We start from the raw sequence: 20633 nt of genomic DNA, 5'->3' as shown, positions 1-20633 counted from the left end.
AAACCAGTTAGATATGGATGAAGAACGAAAGCCCTTTACATCTCTGAATTTTTGGCATTCACGACACCAGTGTCCTTGTCGCCACCACTCGGATTAGCTGCAACCACCCCATCCCCGGAGGATCTCAACGGGTACCCACTTCACATCCACTGCAAGCAGCCAAACCAGATTAGCTCAACAGTTGCCGGCGGGAAGGGCGCTGCCTATCACCGCTTGCAAGGATAGCCTGCCCACTTTCAACATCATCCCAGCACGACTGCGGAGTAAACAACTCTATAAAAGCGACGTAAACTGACATCAACATTAAGTATAAAGCGCGAGACTTAGCAGCCAGTTTCGTCGTGCGGCCACTTGCAGACTCATCAATGAAGACCAAATTCTGCTTGTGCATGAGCCGATACCCGCGTATTGGCGGCTGCCTTGTCGTACAACCTGCAGAGCATGTGTCATTTGATAGCGTCTAGGGAGCCTGGGTGCCTGCGGGTTGTGGCTTGACTTGAAGAGTGGCCAAAAGGTGACATATCGGTTTGTTTCATACCCACACTGCTGGCTCAGGTGTGATTCGTCCGAACCGTCATCCTTCTGCATGCAATAGGCGCAGCGGTAGATTATCTTATCACGTCTTGCCTTGGCAGACCCATTGCTCATCACCGTGCCCGACCAGAACCGGAAGGTCGTGAAGGTTCTCCACGTGAGAACCCCGGCAACCCCCAGGCTCTCGCCCGATCCTAGCAATGCAACCCTACCTGTTGGCTGTCAGGGGCCGCGCTCACGAGATTGGCAGCAGGGATACGGGCTATCCACTCGCTGTACGACCTCGTCGCCAGCACCTCATAAACTCATATCAGCACGCGGAGTGTGCCACGACGCGTACGAGTGTTGTACTGCGCCAGTGCGCCTATACTAATGCGACCTACACCAGGCTCGCAGTCACTATCTGCGGCTTTGGCCCTCCCAGATGGCACCTTGCATGGACCTGTCTTACCCAGATTAAGCAGCCAAGACCGCCTATCGTGCATCCGATGTTGCCCCTCTGCGGCGTGGTCGGGTGAGCGGTGCATGTTCACCTCCCAGCCTCCACATGCCGGAGACGAGGTGAAGCGAGATCGATAGCTCTGCGAAGTTAAGGAGTGCATGCGCTTTGCTTGGTTGTGTATATAAGAAGCAGTGGTCGGGATACGGCAAGAATGTCTTCCCCAGCTCTTGTCAGGTTGCCAGAGAGGCACGTCTCCTGTACTCGTCTTCTTCTTCAACTCTTTTTGTCCCTGTGACACGCACGGTTCAACCATGCTTCCACTCTTTTCCATACTCCCCTTCTTGGGTGGAGCTCTTATCTCGACCGTGTCTGCGGCCAGCGTACGGGCTCCCAAGAATAATGCCACTATTCCTGGTGCCTACATGGTCGAGTTTGAAGGATCTCCAGTAAGAGATAAACACCGCTTGCACCCATCAAGCTCATGTATCTGATTTGATCTATTAGGATGTTCGCTCTTTCTATAATTCTCTCAGTGCTAAGAACATCAAGTTCTCCGAGCGCCTGGACTTGAGCTACAGCCTCTTCAAGGGCGCCTCGTTCAAGCTCGAGGATCTTGTTGATGAAGAAGAGACGGTCAAGGAAATCGTTTCCCTCGCGACGGTGAAGACGATATGGCCTGTGCGCCGCGTCAACGTGCCCGTCGAGAAGACGATTATCACTGGCACCAGCATCACGCCCGAGCAAGCCGCCAATGCTCTTCGGAAGCGCCAAGACAACGGCACCGAGGTGGACACTTTCTCAACCCATGTTCAGACCCAGGTCGACCAGCTCCGTGCCGCCGGATACACTGGTGAAGGTGTCAAGATCGGCGTCATCGACTCTGGCATTGACTACCTACACCCTGCTCTTGGCGGCGGGTTTGGTGAAGGATACCTAGTGTCTTACGGTACAGATCTTGTTGGCGACGACTACACTGGCTACAACACGCCAGTGCCTGATGATGATCCAATGGACTGCGGTGGACACGGCACTCATGTTGCTGGTAAGCCTACTCACGACTGCATGGTATGATGCCTTTTAAGCAACTCACTCACCCCATTGTGACAGGTATCGTTGCGGCTCAGCCAAATGAGTACAACTTCACTGGCTCGGCCCCCGGCGTGACTCTGGGAGCATTCAGAGTCTTCGGGTGTGACGGCGACAGTGCAGACGACGTCCTGATCGCTGCATTCAATCTTGCCTATGAAGCTGGCAGCGACATTATCACCGCCTCGATCGGAGGCTCCTCGGGCTGGAGCGAGGAGCCTTGGTCCGTAGCCACCGAGCGCATCGTCGCCGCCGGCGTGCCGTGCACACTGTCTGCTGGAAACTCAGGCCAGTATGGCCAATTCTTTGCAAGTTCTGCGGCAGACGGAAAAGGCGTCACCTCGGTTGCCTCCTTTGACAACTCGCAATCTCCTCAGCTTCTGAGTGAGGGCACGTACACCACGAGTGAGGCTAACACTTCCGATACTTTCGGATGGGTTGCTAGCTCGATTCCATTCCCCAATGTGACCCTGCCTCTGTGGGCTGTCAGCAACACCACAACGGTCGTCGACGATGCTTGCTCGCCTCTGCCTGCCGATACGCCTGACCTGTCCGGCTACATTGTGCTGATCCGCCGCGGCACCTGCACGTTCGCATCCAAGGCGAACAATGTTGCTGCTTTTGGAGCACAATATGTCCTCTTCTACGCCAACTCAGACGTGTAAGTGACCACCACATATCTAGCATTTGACCGGGAACAACTCGAGCTAACAGTTCCTCAAACAGAGTCATTTCAGGAGACATGACCGGGGCCATCGGCATCCTTGGAGCTGGCATGGTCTCTGCGGAGCAAGGAGCTGAGTTTGTTGCGGAACTCAATGCTGGCTTGGACGTCGTCTTAACTATCATCGATCCCCACTTTGCAGGCATCATCTACACTTCAGTCCAGAACAAACTCACGGGAGGCTATGCCAGCGCCTACACAAGCTGGGGTCCAACCTACGAACTTGATGTCTACCCTGACGTGGCTGGCGTCGGCGGCAATGTCCTCTCCACATACCCTCTTGCCCTTGGCGGATATGCTGTTCTCTCGGGGACTTCCATGGCTGCGCCCCAGGTCGCCGCCATCTACGCCCTCGTCGGTCAGGTGCGCGGCACCTTCGACCCGACGATCCTTGGGAATGTTATAACCAACACTGCCAAGGCCGCCTCGTGGAACGACGGGACAGCTACCTATGGCGCACTCGCACCGGTGGCCCAACAGGGGCCCGGTTTGATCCAGGCCTACGACGCAGCTTTCAGCACGACCCTGCTCAGCGTCGGCAGCATCTCCTTCAACGACACGGAGCACTTCGTCGACAGCTACGCGTTTGCAATCGAGAACACAGGCTCCTCCAGCGTGACCTACACTCTTAGCAACGTCCCAGCCCTGACGGCATACACTCTGGCAGAGCCCGCGTCCTGGCCAGCGGCCTTCCCCAACCCGCTCACAGACGCAGCCGCCTCCCTCGCCTTCTCAGAAAGCACCATCGAGATCCCCGCCGGCTCCTCGGCCAACATCACGGTGTCCGCCACCATCCCCGCGGGGCTCGAGGCCGACCTGCTGCCTGTGTACAGCGGCTACATCGCCATCAACGGCACCAACGGCGACAACCTGACCATCCCGTACCTGGGCGTCGCGGGCAGCATGTACAACGCGACCAACCTCGACCCGACGTGGACGTACCTCACCACCTACAGCGACCCCGCGCTGGACTTTGTCAGCCCCAACACCACCTTCACCGTGCCGTACCCCACCCTCGCCGAGGCGGAGAACCCCGACTTCAACACCGCCTACCCAGCCGCGACATACCAGCTCGACCTGGGCGCGCGCATCGTTCGTGTTGATGTCGTCCCGCTCAGCTCCGCATACAACGGGACCACGACTGAGGTCCTGGGAACCACCATCGCGGGCAGCGTGTATGGGTACCCTGTTACGTACCTCCCGCGGTACTACTACGTTGCGCCTTTTACGGGTCTGTTGGCTGATGGGACTGTTGTTGCGCCTGGTCAGTATCAGTTGGTGGTGAAGACATTGCGGATCTTTGGGGACCCGGATGTCGCGGAGGATTATATCACTATTGAGACTGTGCCATTTACTTTGGCTTATCAGTGAGAGCCAGGACTATTCTGTTGAATGGATCTCAAGTACGTGTGCAAGATGGGGATTTTGAAATGGCAAATATGATTTTTCCAAAGACCCGTCGACGCTCAACGGCCGCAGTAGATGAACATATTTAAGATGATATCTTAAATTCACCGTATTTCCTCGCGGAATACCTCGCACTGCCCTCGTTTGATAACCCCACTTCCAGCCCATCCCGAGTAGGTTTCCTCTCAGAAACTTCAATAAATCCTCACCCATCCTTTGAGTTCCACAAACTCCTGGCTTTGCATTGCCCACTCTATCCTGCTCACAAAAACATGTTCACTTGATGTCCCACCGCGGAAAAAGTCATGAGATTCTTCTGGCCACACTAGGAGGGTGTCTGTTGCACCTGCTTCACTGTGTAAGACTCGACCGAGTCTGCCAATACTTATGCTGCTGAGTATATTGCAGTGTAGAAGGGGCCACAATGACTGAGGGTCGTCCTGATCGGGATTCCTCAATAACCGTCCAAGATCCTTCAAGCTATCCAGAAGCTTTATGAGATCTGCTCCAACCAACTGAACTCGTAGCTCTTTTGAATGATTAAAGGTACCCATGTCATCTGGATTGCGAAGGCCAACCACAGTGACCCGCAACGATATTGCCATGTCGACACTGAGTCTTAGAAGTTCTCTGGTCAAGTCGAGATCTGCGTGCGAGATATATTGAGCTCGGGAGCAATTTCTGCTGTTTATCCTTCCAAGGATGCGTTCCAAGGCGACTGCGATAGCAATTACGCAGACAGGTACTAGCGATTGTACGCTGCCTTGAGCATCACATACCTCGCATAGCTGGTTCTTTCCTCTGGTCAAGCTCAACAACTCTGAAGCCAGTTCATATTGGTTATACTTCACCGCCGCCAACAGCACATTGCCGCATGAAGAGGTCCCATCCAGCTTTGCTGCATCCGCGCCAACTTCACGCAGCACAAAACGGTTTAGACCGCAGGCAGCTGCATATTCAATAAACGAGGCCGCTTCCGGTCGGCGAACCACTGGCTCGCCAATAGGCTTGGCGCTTGAACAAATAAAGGTAAAGAAAGGAGGCAGCCAGCTTCTGAGGGGTAACGCGAACCTGCTGACCAGATCTGGGTCGACGTTTTTGCGGAACGAGCGATCGAAGCCGTGGAAAACGTGATATGCGCCCACATGCCTCGACTTCTTGCAAAAGATAACTTCTGCGAGACGGATCCTGGTGTACACGTCCGACTGCTGAAAGTTTGGGAATGAATTCAGCAGGTCAGAATTCCGGTCTTCGTTTTGAAGTAGGTAGTCCCGTGCCGTTCGGTGACAGAATTGAACTTCAAATATCGGGAGATCTTCCATTCTTGGAGGTCCCCACCAGCAGCTTTGGCCTTCACTAACTTCGAGAAGTCCCCTGGCCAACCCATTGATCTGCTTCTTGACAGTGTCGATTCGCTTGGATTCCTCTTTGTCGGAATATGGCCTCATCTCACTTGATGGTGGAAAGTCGGGATCCATTAAGCCTCTTTGGTCACGGCCCTGCTCCTCTAGCCAGGAGAATGCTATCGCCGGCAAGTTCCATGACATGGGGTTGTGTGCTGCAAGCAGAAGGATTCGATTCGATCTTTCTCTCTGTATACAGTCGGCCTCGATCGGCTCTCTCAGCTTGGTATACAGTAGGTCTAGGTCCGCTGGCAACGCTTGGAGTTGGGATTGGAGAACATAGTCAGGATCTGCCTGGCGAAATCCAATCAGCAGCAAATCGATGACCAGATAAACCCATAAAAACACTCCTTGCGATCGTTGAACGATCATGTGAGTGAAGCTTGCACATAACCCGGCCCTTTCCCGAGCGTGACTGTCATCCTCAAATCGCTTCATACAATAAGCTCTGATATCAGACGCATTAAGGTCATGCAGCTGGATCATTCGATTCTCTGATCTTTTCAGCGGCTCGATGAATTCCAAATACGGTCGAGAACTGACACATAGCTTTATCGTGCTCGAAACTGCCCAACTTTGCAACTTTACGGCCAATCTCTCATGCTCGAGGCGACTGCCTTCGCATTCATCGAGACCGTCAACAAAGAAGCACAGCCGGTATCCGACGTTGAAGGCCCGATCCAAAAGTAAATGAAAAGCTTCTTCAATCTGGTCTTCGTCAAAATTTTGGATCGCTTCAACTGTTGCATCTCCGTCAAAAGCCCTCATTTTCCTAACCTGCAGGGGGAACACTTCCTCAATGAGTTGGGGCTCCTGGCTGAGTGACTGGAAGAGGAGCGAGCGATAGAGACTCGGAAGGGACCGTTGCACTGCGGAACCTGAGTTCCAGAAGTAGTGCACGCAAAGGATCAGCTTATTCGTCCCCGCCCAGACTGCCAACTCTTCTTTCGTTCGCTCATGTTGCACGAGGAATTTCATCAATGTCGACTTTCCTGATCCGGGGTTTCCCGATACGAAGAGGATATTGTCTCCAGTTCTCAGCCAATCGACAAATGTGTGCCATGCATGTGCGCGTTCATCGTACTTCTCGGCAGGCCCGTCTTCAAGCATCCAATTGTATGTATCATGTGCAGCCTGGTGTATCTGATTGGCTCGCGAGTTCATGTCCTTGAAGACAAGTTGACGAAGAATTCGGTGATGGAGGCGGGTCTCCTCAACCTCGGTCTGTATTGCCAGCAGCATCTTCGAAACATCTGCCAGTGATGTTCCACTCAAGTCTACCCCATGGTCTGGTTTGTTCAGAGCGCTGATGGCATCCAAAATCTCACTTCGCGTACTAGTAATGTCGGTTCTGAATCCAATCTTCAGCTGGGAACAGTCGTCTCGGATCCTGGCGATCCCAAGACTCAGGCTGGATTGCTCCTCTCTGTGCAATTGTGGTTAGCACAGCGACCAAGTAGAGACAATGTATAGGCGTACCGGAGGAGATATGTGACCTGGAGAAGGACCTCTGAACGATACCCCTGCAACCGGTTCTTCAACTCGGCTACATCCTTCCGACTCCTCATACTCATCCAACTCGCCTTGACACTTTTCCACACGTGTCCCTTGTTTCTAGGGTTGGCGATGTGCTTGATGATATCTTCGAGCTTCTTGGAATCCTCGTGGCAGTTTTTGGCGATCCGGGCGATGCTCCTTTCCGCTGGGGTCCTGCCAACGAGCTGGCCGTTAAGCACAGCAGACAGAGAATCGAGTTCGTCGATGGCCGTGTCGAGCTGCCTGTTTTCATCGAGGGCCCCATCGGCTGAGCGATAGATGTTGACCGAACCGGCGACCAAGGTCCCCGCGAACTCAACGAACGTCAGGATGGCCGATGCCAGGCCGACAGCAGAAACCGGATCCATATCCAAGAGCAGGGGTGCAGCTATAGGCGTATCCAAAAGTCAGAGGCCAAAACAGCCCTGGGGAAGTAGACGGACAACTTGTATCCAAAGTGTTCCAGAGCTTTCGCGCAGTCAGGATGGAGAAAAAGCGAGCCTGTGGTCCTTGAAGAGGGGTTGGGCTGGACACGTCAGATTTCAGCCGCACATGCGGGCTTGTGTAACCTCAATGCATGAAGACGCCGTGCATGGTTCGGATATACACTCGTTTGCATTCCAAGGTACTAAAAGTACACTAATAGCACATAAATATTATATACACCTAAAGTTATATATATAAATAGTCAACTTAACGAATTTAAGTCTTATAAACTAATAAATAGTATTAAAAGGAAAAGAGTATTTCTAGTACTCTAAAACTTCTTTCTATATTATTTTAAAAGGTTTAGTTATAGAGAAATTTAAGTTAAAAGTTCTACTTAAAATATCTACCATTATCTAAATATTTTAAAAAAGTAGTATAAATAATATAAAACCTATATATAAATAAAATACTTTTAATTAAAGTATTAAATATACCTATTATAAATTTAAAATATTATTAAAAATATAGATTACTTAATAACTAATAGTTATAATTTAATAAAAATAATATTATTTAATAGTCTTAATTAAAAGGAGTATTTTAGTATATAGAAAGTTTATAAATATTATATATTTAATATAGAATAGAAGAAAATACTTAAATTATATATTTTAAGTACTAATTACTTTATAATTAGAACTTTAAATCTAATATAGAAAAAAGTTTTAGAGTATTAGAAATACTTTTTTTTATTTAATATTTCTCCTAACTATATTAGATTTATATTTATAAAGTAAATATAATATATTATCCTAATAATAGTTATATAGGGAGTTTAGTGGTGTACAACATTTATATATTATTAGTGTACTTTTAGCACTTTAGAATGTAAATAAGTGTATAGGTACTGAAATATAGCGACACCAGTAAACCTTCTTGTTGGACCATTTACGTCGGAATATCTGTACGTCTACAGTGGGCAGACTTCCAGAAAGTGGCTTTTCAACTAGTTGGAGTCTATGTACTTCTTAACTGGTTTCGTTTCTATTCCGCATACGTCCTAGGATATACATGGCGCCTTCATGCGGTGGTAAACGCTTAAGATCCAGCACTTAAAAAAAGCAAACAGTTTTTATAACAATCGCTCATTCTCTCCCATCTATTTCAATTTGATGTCTACACAGCCCTCTCATCATCATTAAGCCTATTCAACTGGCTCCTCACCGCCGCATCAACCAAACCCAAAAAGTCCTCATCAAGCATATAAGCCCACTCCCTCTCCTTCCACCCCTCGTGCTCCCGCGGCGGGCTCCACCCCTCAGGCAGCGGCTCCCCGCGCGTGACGTTCCTGTACTCCTCCTCCCACATCCCCCGCCCCGTGAAGTACGCCAGCCCGCGCATGCGCCCCAGCGCGCGGAACCCCCGCTGCAGGAAATACGGCGGCAGGACCTCGACGGCCGCGGCACCCGGCGCCATGAAGAGCGTGTGCGTCATCGCCGCGCCGTGGTGGCCGACGAGCACGTCCGTGTCCTGGACCAGGCGGAGCTGCTCCGCGAAGGTGAGGGCCGCGAAGTCGACGACGCTGATGCGCGAGGACGGGTGGCGCACCCGCAGGGCGTCCACCCTGGCGTCCAGGTTGATGAATTTCCGGTTCTCGGCGCGGTCGACGATGGTGATGGTGGGATACTCGTGAATCTCGCTGGGGGCCCGCGGCTCGACGCCGTAGTGGGCCAGGACGCGCGCCACGAACGTGTCGAGCAGCGTCTGCCGCCCGCGGCAGTCCTGCCTCAGGTCCCCGATGAGCGCGGACCAGAAGGGGCTGCTGGACCCGGGCATCGGGACGATCACGTTGCCGTAGCACGTCCCCGGGGCCAGGTCGCTCGCCCGGATGGGGGCGCCGCCTCCCCCCGCGATGCGCCACAGGTCCTCGAGGGCGTGGTGGCGGTCGTCGTCGAGGACGACCTGCACGCGGGCGGCGTCCGCGGCGGACAGCCACGGCCGGCCGGTGTCGGGGTTTATGGCGGTCCGCAGCGCGTCGATTGTGTGCCGGGCTTGGGAGATTTGCATCAGCTGGTGCCAGATGTTGTGCTGGTCGCTGATCTCGCGGCGCACGAGGACGATCCAGTCGTCTGTGCTGTTTTCCTTGCTGCACCCACTCATACCAGTACTACTACCATCCTGTTGCTCACTCATGAACTTCCACGTCTTGAAAGTGTTCCCCACCCCAGTGCCGCCCCAGTAGTCACCCATCAGGTCCCGGTCAAAGTTCTGCGCCTCGCACTGCATCTCGAACTCGGCGCCGCTGTAGCCCGGCGAGAACGCCGACGCCCCACTGCTGGGGGCGAACCTGACGCCCTGCGCGAGGCAGAGCGGGTCCCTCTCCCACGGCACCCACCTGTTCCGCAGCCTCTGCCCGAAGAAGCAGTGGAGTTCTGACGGGGACCCGGCGGCGCAGCTCTCCTGTACGGTGCCCGCGATGTTGCGGATGTACGAGTTGCCGAATATGTCCTCGCATTGCTGCTGGTCCTCCGGGAGGGTGAGGTATTCAGGCGGGAGGAAATCAGCGCTTGCCGGCGACGGCGGCGGTGGCGACGGCGGCTGCTCCGTGCCCGTCGCTGTTGTTGGCTCGGCTGGCGGGTCTTGTTCGCCGCCTTCGTTCTGCGGCGTGTCCGGATGGTCCGGGCTTGTGAGCACCGGCGGCGCTGGGTGGTCTGGAGCACTGTTGTACACGTTGGAGGTAATGTCGCTTCTCCAGAACCAGACGGTGCTCCATGTGATAGTGATTGCCAGTGCTACGAGAGCTCGGTGTGAGTAGCGCTGGCTGCGCTGCGAGGTGTTTGGCGACATGTCCCCGGGGGTGAACCGGCCCGGGGTTCTTTGGATCGTCGTTCGGGGACCAACTCCAGCCGTGGCTGGGCTGTGTCAAGCCTGTCTATCGATCTATAGCTTAATCGGTGATGAACCAAGTAGGGCTGTAGAATAAAGACACCTGGTAACTAATGAAGGAAGTTTCAAAATATTCGATTCGTAGAACGTGGGCTCACATCTGGCGATTGAAGGTTCAGTCGGAGCACTGGTTCTCGAGCTTGCAGCTTTGAGACGAACCCAAAATGCACGAGAAGGGGGGTCTCAAAGCTTAAACGCTCCGCAACCTCTCTCATCATAAAGTAGTTTGAATTTCCGCAGAACCCAGTTGGCCTTTAAAGCTTTTGTAATTGGGAGATACAGTCAACCCCTGCACCAACAGGTCCCTTGGCGGTTAAGCTTTCAGGGCGTGCCACATGCAGCCGCCGGGAGTGGGGTCCATTGTGTACACCTTGATCTATTTTTATATCACGTCAGATGCAGCTCGTTCGAAATTGTAGAGCTCACTAGTGGTTTGTTTTCTAATCCTCATACAAATAAAACGTATGTGGCGCCTTCGTACAGTGTAGTCCTCACTATTGAGCTTGGTTTAGGGTTGGGAGTATTATTATTATTGACAATTTGGTGAATCAGAGTCTAGGTACCAAACTCCGCTACTACCAAACGCCGCTACATCTACATGGCAGGAAGCAAGTATTAATAGGAGTCCAGCATCTCGTAACTCTATAATTCCCAGGGCTTGGGCACAAACATATACGGCTTGTGGTGCAACCGATACTCCTCAAGCGAGAACCCCCCCTCCTCAAGCTCCTCGCTCCCCGCGTTGCCGGCCCACACAAAAACAAGCCCGTCCTCAACGACAACACCCCCGTCCCCCTTCTCAACGCGGATCGTACAAGCAACAGGCCGGTACATGTTCGTCTCGTAATGCTGCAGCAGCGCAGACTGCCCGGCGTCCTCGGCCTCCCAGTACACCCCGTCGACCACATCCCCCGCGCCGCCGGGGATCAGCGCCGGGTACGAGCCCCACTTCTTCATCTTGTGGCCGCGGATGGTGGCCTTGTGCAGCACGGGCTCGGCCGAGGATCTTGTGATGGCGTAGAGGACGTCCGGGTCCATCAGCGAGCCGTAGAAGAAGAACTTGCCGGGCTGCTCGGGGCTGGGCTCGATGGTGGCCGGGGGTAGCAGCTGCTTGAGGCCCGGGGTGGGTGTGTGGGTTGTTGTTGTCTGTGGGTTGGGGGGCTCATCAGCTGTCATTGTCAGGGCTTTGGTCAGTGCTTCTGCCAGGGCCCTCACGTTCTCGAAGGATCGGAGTTCCCGCTTACGGGGCGGCTGGGCGGCTCCCTGGTTGGGCTTTGGGTTGGCCATGATTACTGGTGCTGGGGGTTTTTATTATTTTTTGAAGGGGTCACGATGTTGGTGCTCGAAGAGATCAGGCTGTGATGGCTTCGATTGCTTAGTTGTGTGATGGGCAAATGAAGCTGGGAGGTCTGATTTGCAAGATGGGCTGTCTCTGTATTTAAATACATGGTGATTCCTGTTTGGCGGCCCATAATGATGTTGGCGATTGTCAGTTTGTCCTAGAGCGGGTACTGTGACTGAAAACCCCTTAGATTGACAAACATTAAAAGATCTTTTTGTTCGGGCGGCTTGAGGTGGACACATGCAATAATAGGGAACGGGATGGTACAATGAATCCACTTCAACCAGTCGGAAATGCACATTGTTGATGTCGACGCAATGCATTGTGTACAAACCATCAATGACGGACCGTCAAGTCCATGACAGGTGTAACTAACTAACACTGCACATGAACTGCTTGCTATTCACTGCTGCAAGGCCGTTTTGGCAATGGTTGTGCATGACGCCGGGTTATAGCAACAACCTTTGCTTACGTACTTCATGTCCTCTCCTTAGCTCAGCTGGCAGAGCGGTAGACTGTAATAGTGTGCAAGATTATCTATAGGTCCTCGGTTCAAATCCGAGAGGGGAGACTTCACTTTTGCATTTTCTTTTTAAAAGGACCCCAAGTTGTTGGTCGGAGAATTGTGGGAGGGCCTTTCTCGCTGGTGGAATGCCACTCTTGCTAGTATTGATTTGATTTACTTGCACGATGGTGCAGCAGGGCTGGCTTTGCTGCCCGAGTCGTGCAGAGGCGTGCTTTGTTTTGGCCCGCCCACGTCTTGCGCCGTCGGCGGTTATGGTCTACCCTATGTAGACACATCGTACTGTAGCGACATTGGACAAATGCGGGCAATACTCATGTCTGCCTCACTACAATTCCAAATGCAGATACTTGCCCAAGACAGAGCCACGCAGGCTCAAACACCGTCCCACCACACCTTTGCCCAATGAGTCAATCCGGAGACCGTTTTCATGTTGGACTAAAAGGGATCTAGATGATTGAAGAATCAACGGGCAAGTGTGATGACGGGAAACAAGTGAAGTACTAATAATCAAGACAAGACTGTCAAACGTCGTCGTTGGTGCGGGCTGCAAGAATGCGCAAGTACCTAGGTACATTGTCTCCTGGGGTACCCCTGCCACGTGGGAATCCCAGCAAGACCTGCCGAGGTCGGCTGACGCTCTAGGCAGGCGGTCAAGCTTTAGGGCGGCAGCTACGCTGGCAGTTTGAAATGCCAGATCGTCCGTCGCCAACTTGGCCTAGTGGCAACGCAGGCAGCAAGCAGCAAGCATAAATCCCATCCAGCACCAGGTCATCCTCCACCCACGTTCCTTTCCCAATGACATGACAGCATAGCACAACCAGCGCCAACATGGTGAGCGAGCTCCTCTCCCCCGTCGGCCCCAGCCCACAGCCTCCCCGCAGCTGACAACAGCAACAGAACACAATCTTCAACGGCGCTCTCAAGCAGAGCACCTCGATCCGCAAAGACCTAGCCAGCCTCCAGTCCTCGACCCCAACAGCGACAACAACAGATGGCGCCCCGCCACAGACAACATCCGCCGCAGCAGCCACAGCCATAAGCCCCGCGGCCCTGGGCTCCCTCAGCGCCTCGCTGACCGCCTTCCAGCGCACCATCGACGAGTACAACTCCCTCGCGCGGCAGGAGCTCAACCCGGCGAAACAGGAGAAGGCGTCCGAGCGCGTGCGCAACTTCCGCGCCGAGCTGGCGGCCTACCGCCGCGAGTTCGAGGCCCTCAAGGCCGCGCGCGACGAGGGCCTGCACGCCCGCGACCGCGGCGAGCTGCTGGGCCGCCGGCCCTACGCCGCCACGCCCGAGAACCCGTACGCCTCCTCCGGCGGCGGCGGGACGTCCAGCTCGTACGGGGGGTACGGGGGAGGGGGAGGGGGAGGTCACGCGCGCAACACGAGCACCGGCGGCGGGGGTGGGGGATACGGGCTGGGCAGCAACGATGTCACCCGTGAGGACCACGCGCTGCGGGAGCAGGACTTCTTCGCCAGCACCAACTCGGCGCTGGACGAGTACATCGCGCGCGGCCAGGCGGTGCTGGGGGACCTCGGGGCGCAGCGCGAGATGCTCAAGGGCACGCAGCGGCGGCTGTACTCGGTCGCCAACACGCTGGGCGTGTCCGGGGACACGATCCGGATGATTGAGCGGCGCGCGCGGGAGGACAGGTGGATCTTCTGGGCCGGCGTGGTGGTCTTCTTCTTGTTCTGCTGGCTGTGCCTGCACTTCCTGCGGTGAGGTCTGGGTGGAGGGGGGGGGGTTTATCTTGGTCGTATCTTGTTTTGAGACCTGCATCAGCATGGCGTTTTGGGCGGGCGTGAAGAGCTGTTTGGCGTCGTCGTTATCTATGGGGGAATGAAAGGACCCTTTAACTCTCTGGGACACTGTCTCCGCCCTCCCTCCGAGAGCATCTGAACCGTAGACCACCTCGGCCCCATGGCTAACAGGCCAGCCCTTTCACCACAGGACGGCCGCATCACCTCCTCAGCGCAATCGTAAACAGCACATCCCGCGTGGTCTCGACCTCGACCACCTCGCTGCCGGGCAGCACGTGGTTGCTCGTGCTCATCCGGCCCCCAAACTCGGTCGCCCACCCCTCGACGTCCCACTCGAACCCCCTGAGCGTGATGACGCTCGGCCCCCCGACGGGCACGACGCCGGCGTACTTGTCAAACACACCCACATCCCCCTCCTCCTGCCCCTTCTCCCGCACGTGGATGCGGTGTGTCCTGCTGCCGCCCTTCAGCAGGAACGTCACCGACTCCCCGCTGACGAGGAACAGCCTCCCCTCGGCGTAGCACGGCGACCCCTGGAACAGGTACAGGTGGTGCAGCTGGCTCAGGCCCTGGTCGACGCGGCCGCCCAGCCCGCCCAGGGCCACGATGTCCACCGGCGGGGCTGTGGTGTCGGCGGTGTTGGTGGACGCCCGGACCCACCTGACCGCCTTGCCAAAGTCCGTCGAGTCCTGCTCCGGGTCGTGGATCACCTTTGCCGGGTGGGCGGTGGTGGTGGTGGTGGTGAAGTGCTGCCTCGCCTGGGGCGTGAGCGAGTCCAGGTCGCCTATTATGGCGTCTAGATTGTCCTGTATTTTTTTTTCTTTTGTTAGGAGACCTCAGGTGTGGATTCTTGCAGGGGTTGGTTGGTATTCTTACGAAGAGCCCGCCGTCACCTTGCTCACTCTCGACCACGTCCAGGAGGCGGTTTGCGCCGCCGTCTGCCGCGACGCGCAGGGATGCTGGTGGTGGTGGTGTCAGCAGGGCGCAGGGTGGGGGTTCTGAAAATTACTCACAGTTCCTCCATAGCTTCTTGAGCGTGGCCACGTCCCGCAGCGGCTGGTTGAGGATGATGAGGGCGAACGGGTTGGGAGGACTACTGCCAGGCTGCTCCTCCCCTCCTTCTTCGGCCCGGGCCTCCTGCAGGATGCGGGCCGGGTACCACTCTATCGGGTCGGCGGCCATGGATGGTGCGGGGGGTCTCGTGCATGAATGCACGGGCGGGATGTGATTGTTGCAGCAGGGAGGGCAGGTGGGTAGGCGCTGGGCGGGATGGGCTGTGGCGAGAGGGGATTCTGGGCCCGAGATGAGGGGTCAGTTGGTTATCTATCTATAGTGGGGATTGTTTGAATGAGTCGACGTTGACGATCCGTCGGGCTCATGACTAAGTTGCTGTGGCGGCGTCACTTCAGCCTAGGCAAGGGGTAAGTGATAGTTCTTGGTGACGCTATTGTGCCGCATACATTTATGATGATATGCAGTGGACTTTTCAAGTTGCGCAGGCAGGAGGTAGACTGTGTCCCACCCCCAGTCTATGTGTTACTGCAGTGCACCCTTTCTCGGCGAATTGTGCCTTGTACACACATACATCCGTCACACATCAGCCGAGCCAGCGTCTATACACCCAGTAAGTTAGTCTATACACCTAGTATTTTCTTTCTATATATTTAGTATTTATTTTTATATAGAGTTTATAGAAAATTATATATTTAATTAAGATTCTTTAAATTTTTAGTATTTAAAGTATAAGCTCTTTTTAAACCTCTTTTAACACTTATTTTAATATTTTTTTACTTTTATTTTTAAATAACTTTTTTAATAAGCCTTCTAACTATTTAACACCCCCTTTAACTTATATATCTTTAAGTATATTTAAGTATTAATTAAGTATTTAAATATTAATTAAATATTAAAAGTTAAAAGTTTAAAAGGTTAGAAAATTAAAAAGGGTGTTAAAAAGTTAAATAAAGTATAGTTTTTATTTTTACCTTTTTATTTTTTAGTTTTTTTTAATATTAAGTTAATATTTAAATACACTTAAAAATATATATTTTTAAAAAGGTGTTAAAAAGTTAGAAAATATATTAAAAAAGTTATTAAAAAGTGAAGGTAATAAGGTTATAAAAGAGGTTTATAATTTAAATATTAAAATTTAAAGAAGAAAATTATTTTATAAAGTTTTTAATATTAATTTAGAAACTACTTATAAATATAAAGGAGTTATTAAGAAAAATAAGTATTAAGTATATAGAAAGAAAATATTAAAGATATATATTAATTTATTAAATATATAGATATTAATTTATATTAATTATATTTATAATTTACTTTTTTAAATATTACTTATATTATTATATAATATATTAATACTTATATATTTTAAAAGTTATCAAATAATTATAATTTTCTTAACTTATTAATATTATAATATTAAATAATTTAGTTAAATATAAATTTAAAATATATAGTAATTTATATAATAAAAGAATTTTAAAGTTTAATATATAAAAGTAAATAATATCAATAATTATTTTAATATATTATTTAAATATGACTTAATATTATATAATTAATCTTTTAAACTTTAATTTAATAGTTTTATAACTTTTAATTATTTCTAATAGTTAATTATAAATTTAAATATAATATAATTTATTTAATAAAAGTAATATTAATAATTATTTTATATAATTATTTACTTTACTATTATTAATTAAACTTATATAGAATTATAAGCTTATATGATAAGTAAATTATATAATACTCTACTAACTTAATAACGTTATACTAACTATAGGGATAAGTAAAATAATTGAATAAACTTCGGAATAACATTATAAGAAAGTGAATATTGTCGCGAGTAATGTACCTAGGCATCTATCTACCCCTCTTCTCCAGGATACTTATTCGTTATCCGATCATCCCGTCCAAAGGTCAAGTCTTCCTAAACAACGATCCTTCCCTCCTTCCTTACGACTCACCCCCACTCGTGCAAGAACCAAAGCTCATCCCCATCCACCGCAAACACCCCAACATGTCTGACACACAGTCCAACCAGAAAGCCTCTGGCTCAGCACCCAACGACACTCGGGCAGGTGCCGGCCCATCCGCTGGAAAGAGTGCACCGGCCGATACCGCAGCTTCGCAGCCTACCTATAAGGCCCCGACCAAGTATAGGTTCGCCAAGGACCATTGGGGTTCTTATTCCAACTTCCACTATTCCCATGGACTGAAGCACGATCCTGATGATTTTGAGGAGGGTGACCGCATCCTTGAGGCTTACATCGAGGCTGAGCGCATCGAACATGGGGATCTCGCTTATGCGGATAGGAAAGGTACACAACTTAACCTGCTTGGCCTGTTTTTCTTTTCGTGGTTGTTCTTTTTGGATCTGAATCTGCTTGCTGACCTCCCACTGGCAGTGTTGAACAGGCCCTGAGGGTGGGGAACCACTCAACTTCGATGGCTGGGACAATAAGGTAAAGTTTGAAATGAGTATGGAGTGCATGGGGGGAGTAGCATTCACGAGGACATTTTTTCCAGAAGGTACTACGCGCGGAAGTCCGATGGAGATGCCAAGTGAGGCAAACATGTATCGCATGGCTCGGGAGATGTATGGTGTCATAAATTGCCCCATAAACAACATGAATAGGCGGCTCGGTGGTTTAGTTGGACTTTCCACACGGGCCTCTAGCATTATTTGCGTGGCATCTTTTAACCTGTATGTAGTCAGGTTAAAAGCTCCCTGAATCATTACTCGGCGTGATTAGCCACGGTGTTTTTCTTCTGTATTTGCAGTGTCACGGCGATTATGTACATGGGGAACCACAAATAAAATACCGTGAGCGGCTTGTTCTGCCAAGATCATCAAATGTAGCCTCTAAGTTTGTGTGTTCTTTATGACAAGATGATTGGTCAACCTATCGAGCTGTGGGTGACTAATCAGGTCCACCCATTGTAACGCTCCATTGTCTATAGGAATGGGCTTCCCACGCTCACTATTCATAGTTGAATAACCAGTCAATTTGCTCTATTCGATATGCCCTGCTCGGAATCGTGACACAACCGAAGGTTGCTATGAAAGAACATTGAAGAAGGCGCATTTTTGTCCCTAAGTAAAACATCTAACTAATGTTTAAAAATAGTTGTAATACATGCAGTAGGTTAAATATCTAAATAGGTTAGATAATCATATTATTAATTAGAGTAAAGAAATAGTATCTTTAAAATAGTACTGAAGAAATTGAAAGTAATGGAACTGTTGGTTGACAAAAGTGATAAATTCATCGCTTAGGCTGCCCGTGGCTTGCTGGTATCGTATCTGACACATGCTTATAAATTTAGGCATATATGTCATGATCACACCTTTGTCCGTCCTCGGGAAGAGTGGGATTGCTTTAATGAGTGACTATATTTATTTTGCTTGCTTGCTGAGCTCTGGTGATTGGAGTGGCCGCTATTGGGAACTGGATCTAGTTGCCTACGACAGCCATCTCGAACTAATTAAAATTATGTCTTAATGTTTGAAACATTTGGCTTTTTTGAATCATATACACCCCACACCGGGAGTTCCTGCTCTCATCTCGTACAATGGCCAAATGTGTGCCCGTGAAGGGCTTTCTTTCTTTTTTTGTCTCTGGTAGCATTAGATAGGTCCAGGATGGTGTGTTCGGAATCACTCCAGGACCTGTGCGGCGGCAGCAAGGACATCGGTCAGGTCCTTCTTGTACGAGCCATAGTTGCTATATTTTCCGTAGTCTCCCTTCTTGTCGTATGAGCCATAGCTGCCGTACTTGCCGTAGCCTCCGTTCTTGTCGCCGTAGGAGCCGTATCCTGGGGGCTTTGGTGGGGGCGGTGGCGGAGGAGGCGGCGGGACAGGCTTGGGAGGAGGAGGAGGTGGCGGTGGGGGCGGTGGGGGAGGCGCAGGCTTTGGTGCGGGTGGTGGCGGTGGTGGAGGGGGAGGTGGTGGTGGAGGCTTGGGAGGAGGGCCTCCGTAACTTCCACTGTGGGTATGTGTATCAGCAGGTGAGGTCTCAGGAGGAGCTCATGATATGTTGGGAGAGCAGAGGGTGGAAGAGGAGGAGAGACTTACTAGCTTCCGTAGCCACCATTCTTGTCGCCGTATGTGCCGTAGTTCTTGTACCCTTGGCGAGCCTCGATCTCGGATGCGGCCTCGGGCTCCGCGATCGGGGCCGCGAGGGCCAGGGGCAGGATGGTGAGGATAAGATTGGAAAGCTTCATGGCGAGATATCTGGCTGTTGGCTGATGCTTGTGTCAAAGTGTAAAGCTACTCGTTGGTTCTTCTGGCTTCTTGAGCTCGGTCTGTGGAAGTGGGCTTGAGTGAAATCTTATATAGGTCTCAGATCCCACGGACACATCCCATTAACCCCCTCACTTTTAGCCGGTCAAAGCTCGCCCAACTGTTTGGTGCTCAACAATCGAGGGCTGACACGAGGAGTGCTTGGTTCGGATCACATCTATCGCTCGGCCATCGCGTCATATGACAAGTTTACCAAGCTTTCTTTGTCTACTTGGGGTCGGAGTCCACTCAGGATACGATATCACATGGGGAGAATCGATGATCCTCATTGGGATGGTAGTGAGGTCGTGTTCGATACAGCAATAGAACAGTCCCGTCGCCTCATCTAGCCTAGATTCCAACTGGTGGTGATGTATGGCATGCCAGTATTGCTCGGTCTTACCAAGCTTAGCAAAGGGTCAGAGCTGAACATGACAATGGGTGAGGTACTGTCAGGAACTCATGTCAATGCCGAGCGTTTTCCACCCTCCGAGCCTAGCTCACACACAGCAGACACCCTAAAGGTGAACCTTGTTGAATGGGTCGTCTGTCTGTCCACTTATATTGTCTTTGTGTCGTAGAGGCGTTTCCTGCGGTCTCCAAAAGCTAGAAATGGCGCTACACCTCTCCGCTCAGATGCCAACTATTCACGGCTAGGTTCTTTTGGAGCTCAACCCTGAGGAATCCATTAGCAATTGGAACTCTCGCCTCTTAGCATCGCCCGGGTAGCTCTAACACGTTTCCGGGAGTCGTGGCGCCATAGCTGACATGGACATCCATCCCATCCCGTGAAAGATGCGATGAACTTCCGAAGCCTTGCATGCGGCCACCAATATCGCTCAACGCCAGTGGTAGTCTTGCAACCACGAAGCTCTGCTCCGATTGTGCAATTGGCTGGAATACTGTCTATTGAGTACAGCTCGTATTGCTGAACTGGTCACATGCCTTTCCAGCTGCTGTAGTTTGTTTCTTTGAATTAGCAGCCGTCTTCCCCGTCCCCTCCATCTCGGATCTAGCTGTACTGACAACACGAAATTGGTCGATAGTTGATTGGGAAGCGTGATTGTTCTCGTATCGCGACTTTGAAGCCTACTAAATCTGCAATCGCCGGTTCAAGCAAGATGTGTGTGCATCATTGTCAGTGCATCTGTTAGGAACATGGTGCAAGGACACAGGCATTGTCAAGGTCTAAAAATCAGGCC

At 51.2% G+C, this 20633-nt stretch overlaps 7 protein-coding genes across 7 annotated transcripts; 3 read left to right on the top strand and 4 right to left on the bottom strand.

Annotated features, from left to right (window-relative positions):
• Positions 1–1287: 1287 nt before the first annotated feature.
• KVR01_012149 (uncharacterized protein) lies at positions 1288–4157 on the top strand (the record flags this gene model as incomplete). Its single annotated transcript, XM_044787359.1, has 4 exons — positions 1288–1422; positions 1481–2018; positions 2084–2723; positions 2789–4157. 4 exons carry the CDS (start codon positions 1288–1290, stop codon positions 4155–4157), a joined length of 2682 nt encoding a protein of 893 aa, XP_044638727.1.
• Positions 4158–8737: 4580 nt separating this feature from the next.
• On the bottom strand, positions 8738–10799 carry KVR01_012236 (uncharacterized protein; the record flags this gene model as incomplete). The annotated part of the gene is made up of 1 exon (XM_044791320.1): positions 8738–10799. Exon 1 carries the CDS (start codon positions 10406–10408, stop codon positions 8738–8740), a length of 1671 nt encoding a protein of 556 aa, XP_044638814.1. The 5' UTR covers positions 10409–10799.
• A 350-nt stretch (positions 10800–11149) lies between these two features.
• On the bottom strand, positions 11150–11794 carry KVR01_012137 (uncharacterized protein; the record flags this gene model as incomplete). Its single annotated transcript, XM_044794398.1, has 2 exons — positions 11150–11676; positions 11752–11794. 2 exons carry the CDS (start codon positions 11792–11794, stop codon positions 11150–11152), a joined length of 570 nt encoding a protein of 189 aa, XP_044638715.1.
• Positions 11795–13112: 1318 nt separating this feature from the next.
• Positions 13113–14097, top strand: KVR01_012144 (uncharacterized protein; the record flags this gene model as incomplete). Its single annotated transcript, XM_044788776.1, has 2 exons — positions 13113–13206; positions 13273–14097. The coding sequence occupies exons 1-2, from the start codon at positions 13204–13206 to the stop codon at positions 14095–14097; spliced, it is 828 nt and encodes a 275-aa protein (XP_044638722.1). The 5' UTR covers positions 13113–13203.
• On the bottom strand, positions 13705–15591 carry KVR01_012259 (thiamine diphosphokinase). The gene is made up of 3 exons (XM_044784555.1): positions 15149–15591; positions 15012–15094; positions 13705–14941 (listed from the first exon to the last, which is right to left on the bottom strand). The coding sequence occupies exons 1-3, from the start codon at positions 15315–15317 to the stop codon at positions 14336–14338; spliced, it is 858 nt and encodes a 285-aa protein (XP_044638837.1). The 5' UTR covers positions 15318–15591; the 3' UTR covers positions 13705–14335.
• A 1463-nt stretch (positions 15592–17054) lies between these two features.
• KVR01_012211 (uncharacterized protein) lies at positions 17055–17789 on the top strand. Its single transcript, XM_044786950.1, has 2 exons — positions 17055–17467; positions 17555–17789. The coding sequence occupies exons 1-2, from the start codon at positions 17167–17169 to the stop codon at positions 17569–17571; spliced, it is 318 nt and encodes a 105-aa protein (XP_044638789.1). The 5' UTR covers positions 17055–17166; the 3' UTR covers positions 17572–17789.
• Positions 17790–18807: 1018 nt separating this feature from the next.
• Positions 18808–19373, bottom strand: KVR01_012246 (uncharacterized protein; the record flags this gene model as incomplete). The annotated part of the gene is made up of 2 exons (XM_044791105.1): positions 18808–19135; positions 19225–19373. The coding sequence occupies 2 exons, from the start codon at positions 19371–19373 to the stop codon at positions 18808–18810; spliced, it is 477 nt and encodes a 158-aa protein (XP_044638824.1).
• Between the last annotated feature and the right edge of the window lie 1260 nt (positions 19374–20633).

The sequence above is a fragment of the Diaporthe batatas genome (genome assembly GCF_019321695.1).
Source record: "Diaporthe batatas strain CRI 302-4 chromosome Unknown Contig00018, whole genome shotgun sequence".
NCBI classification, from domain to species: Eukaryota; Fungi; Ascomycota; class Sordariomycetes; order Diaporthales; family Diaporthaceae; genus Diaporthe; species Diaporthe batatas.
Note: the sequence above shows the minus strand (reverse complement) of the source record. Positions and strands in the feature narration are given on the sequence as shown.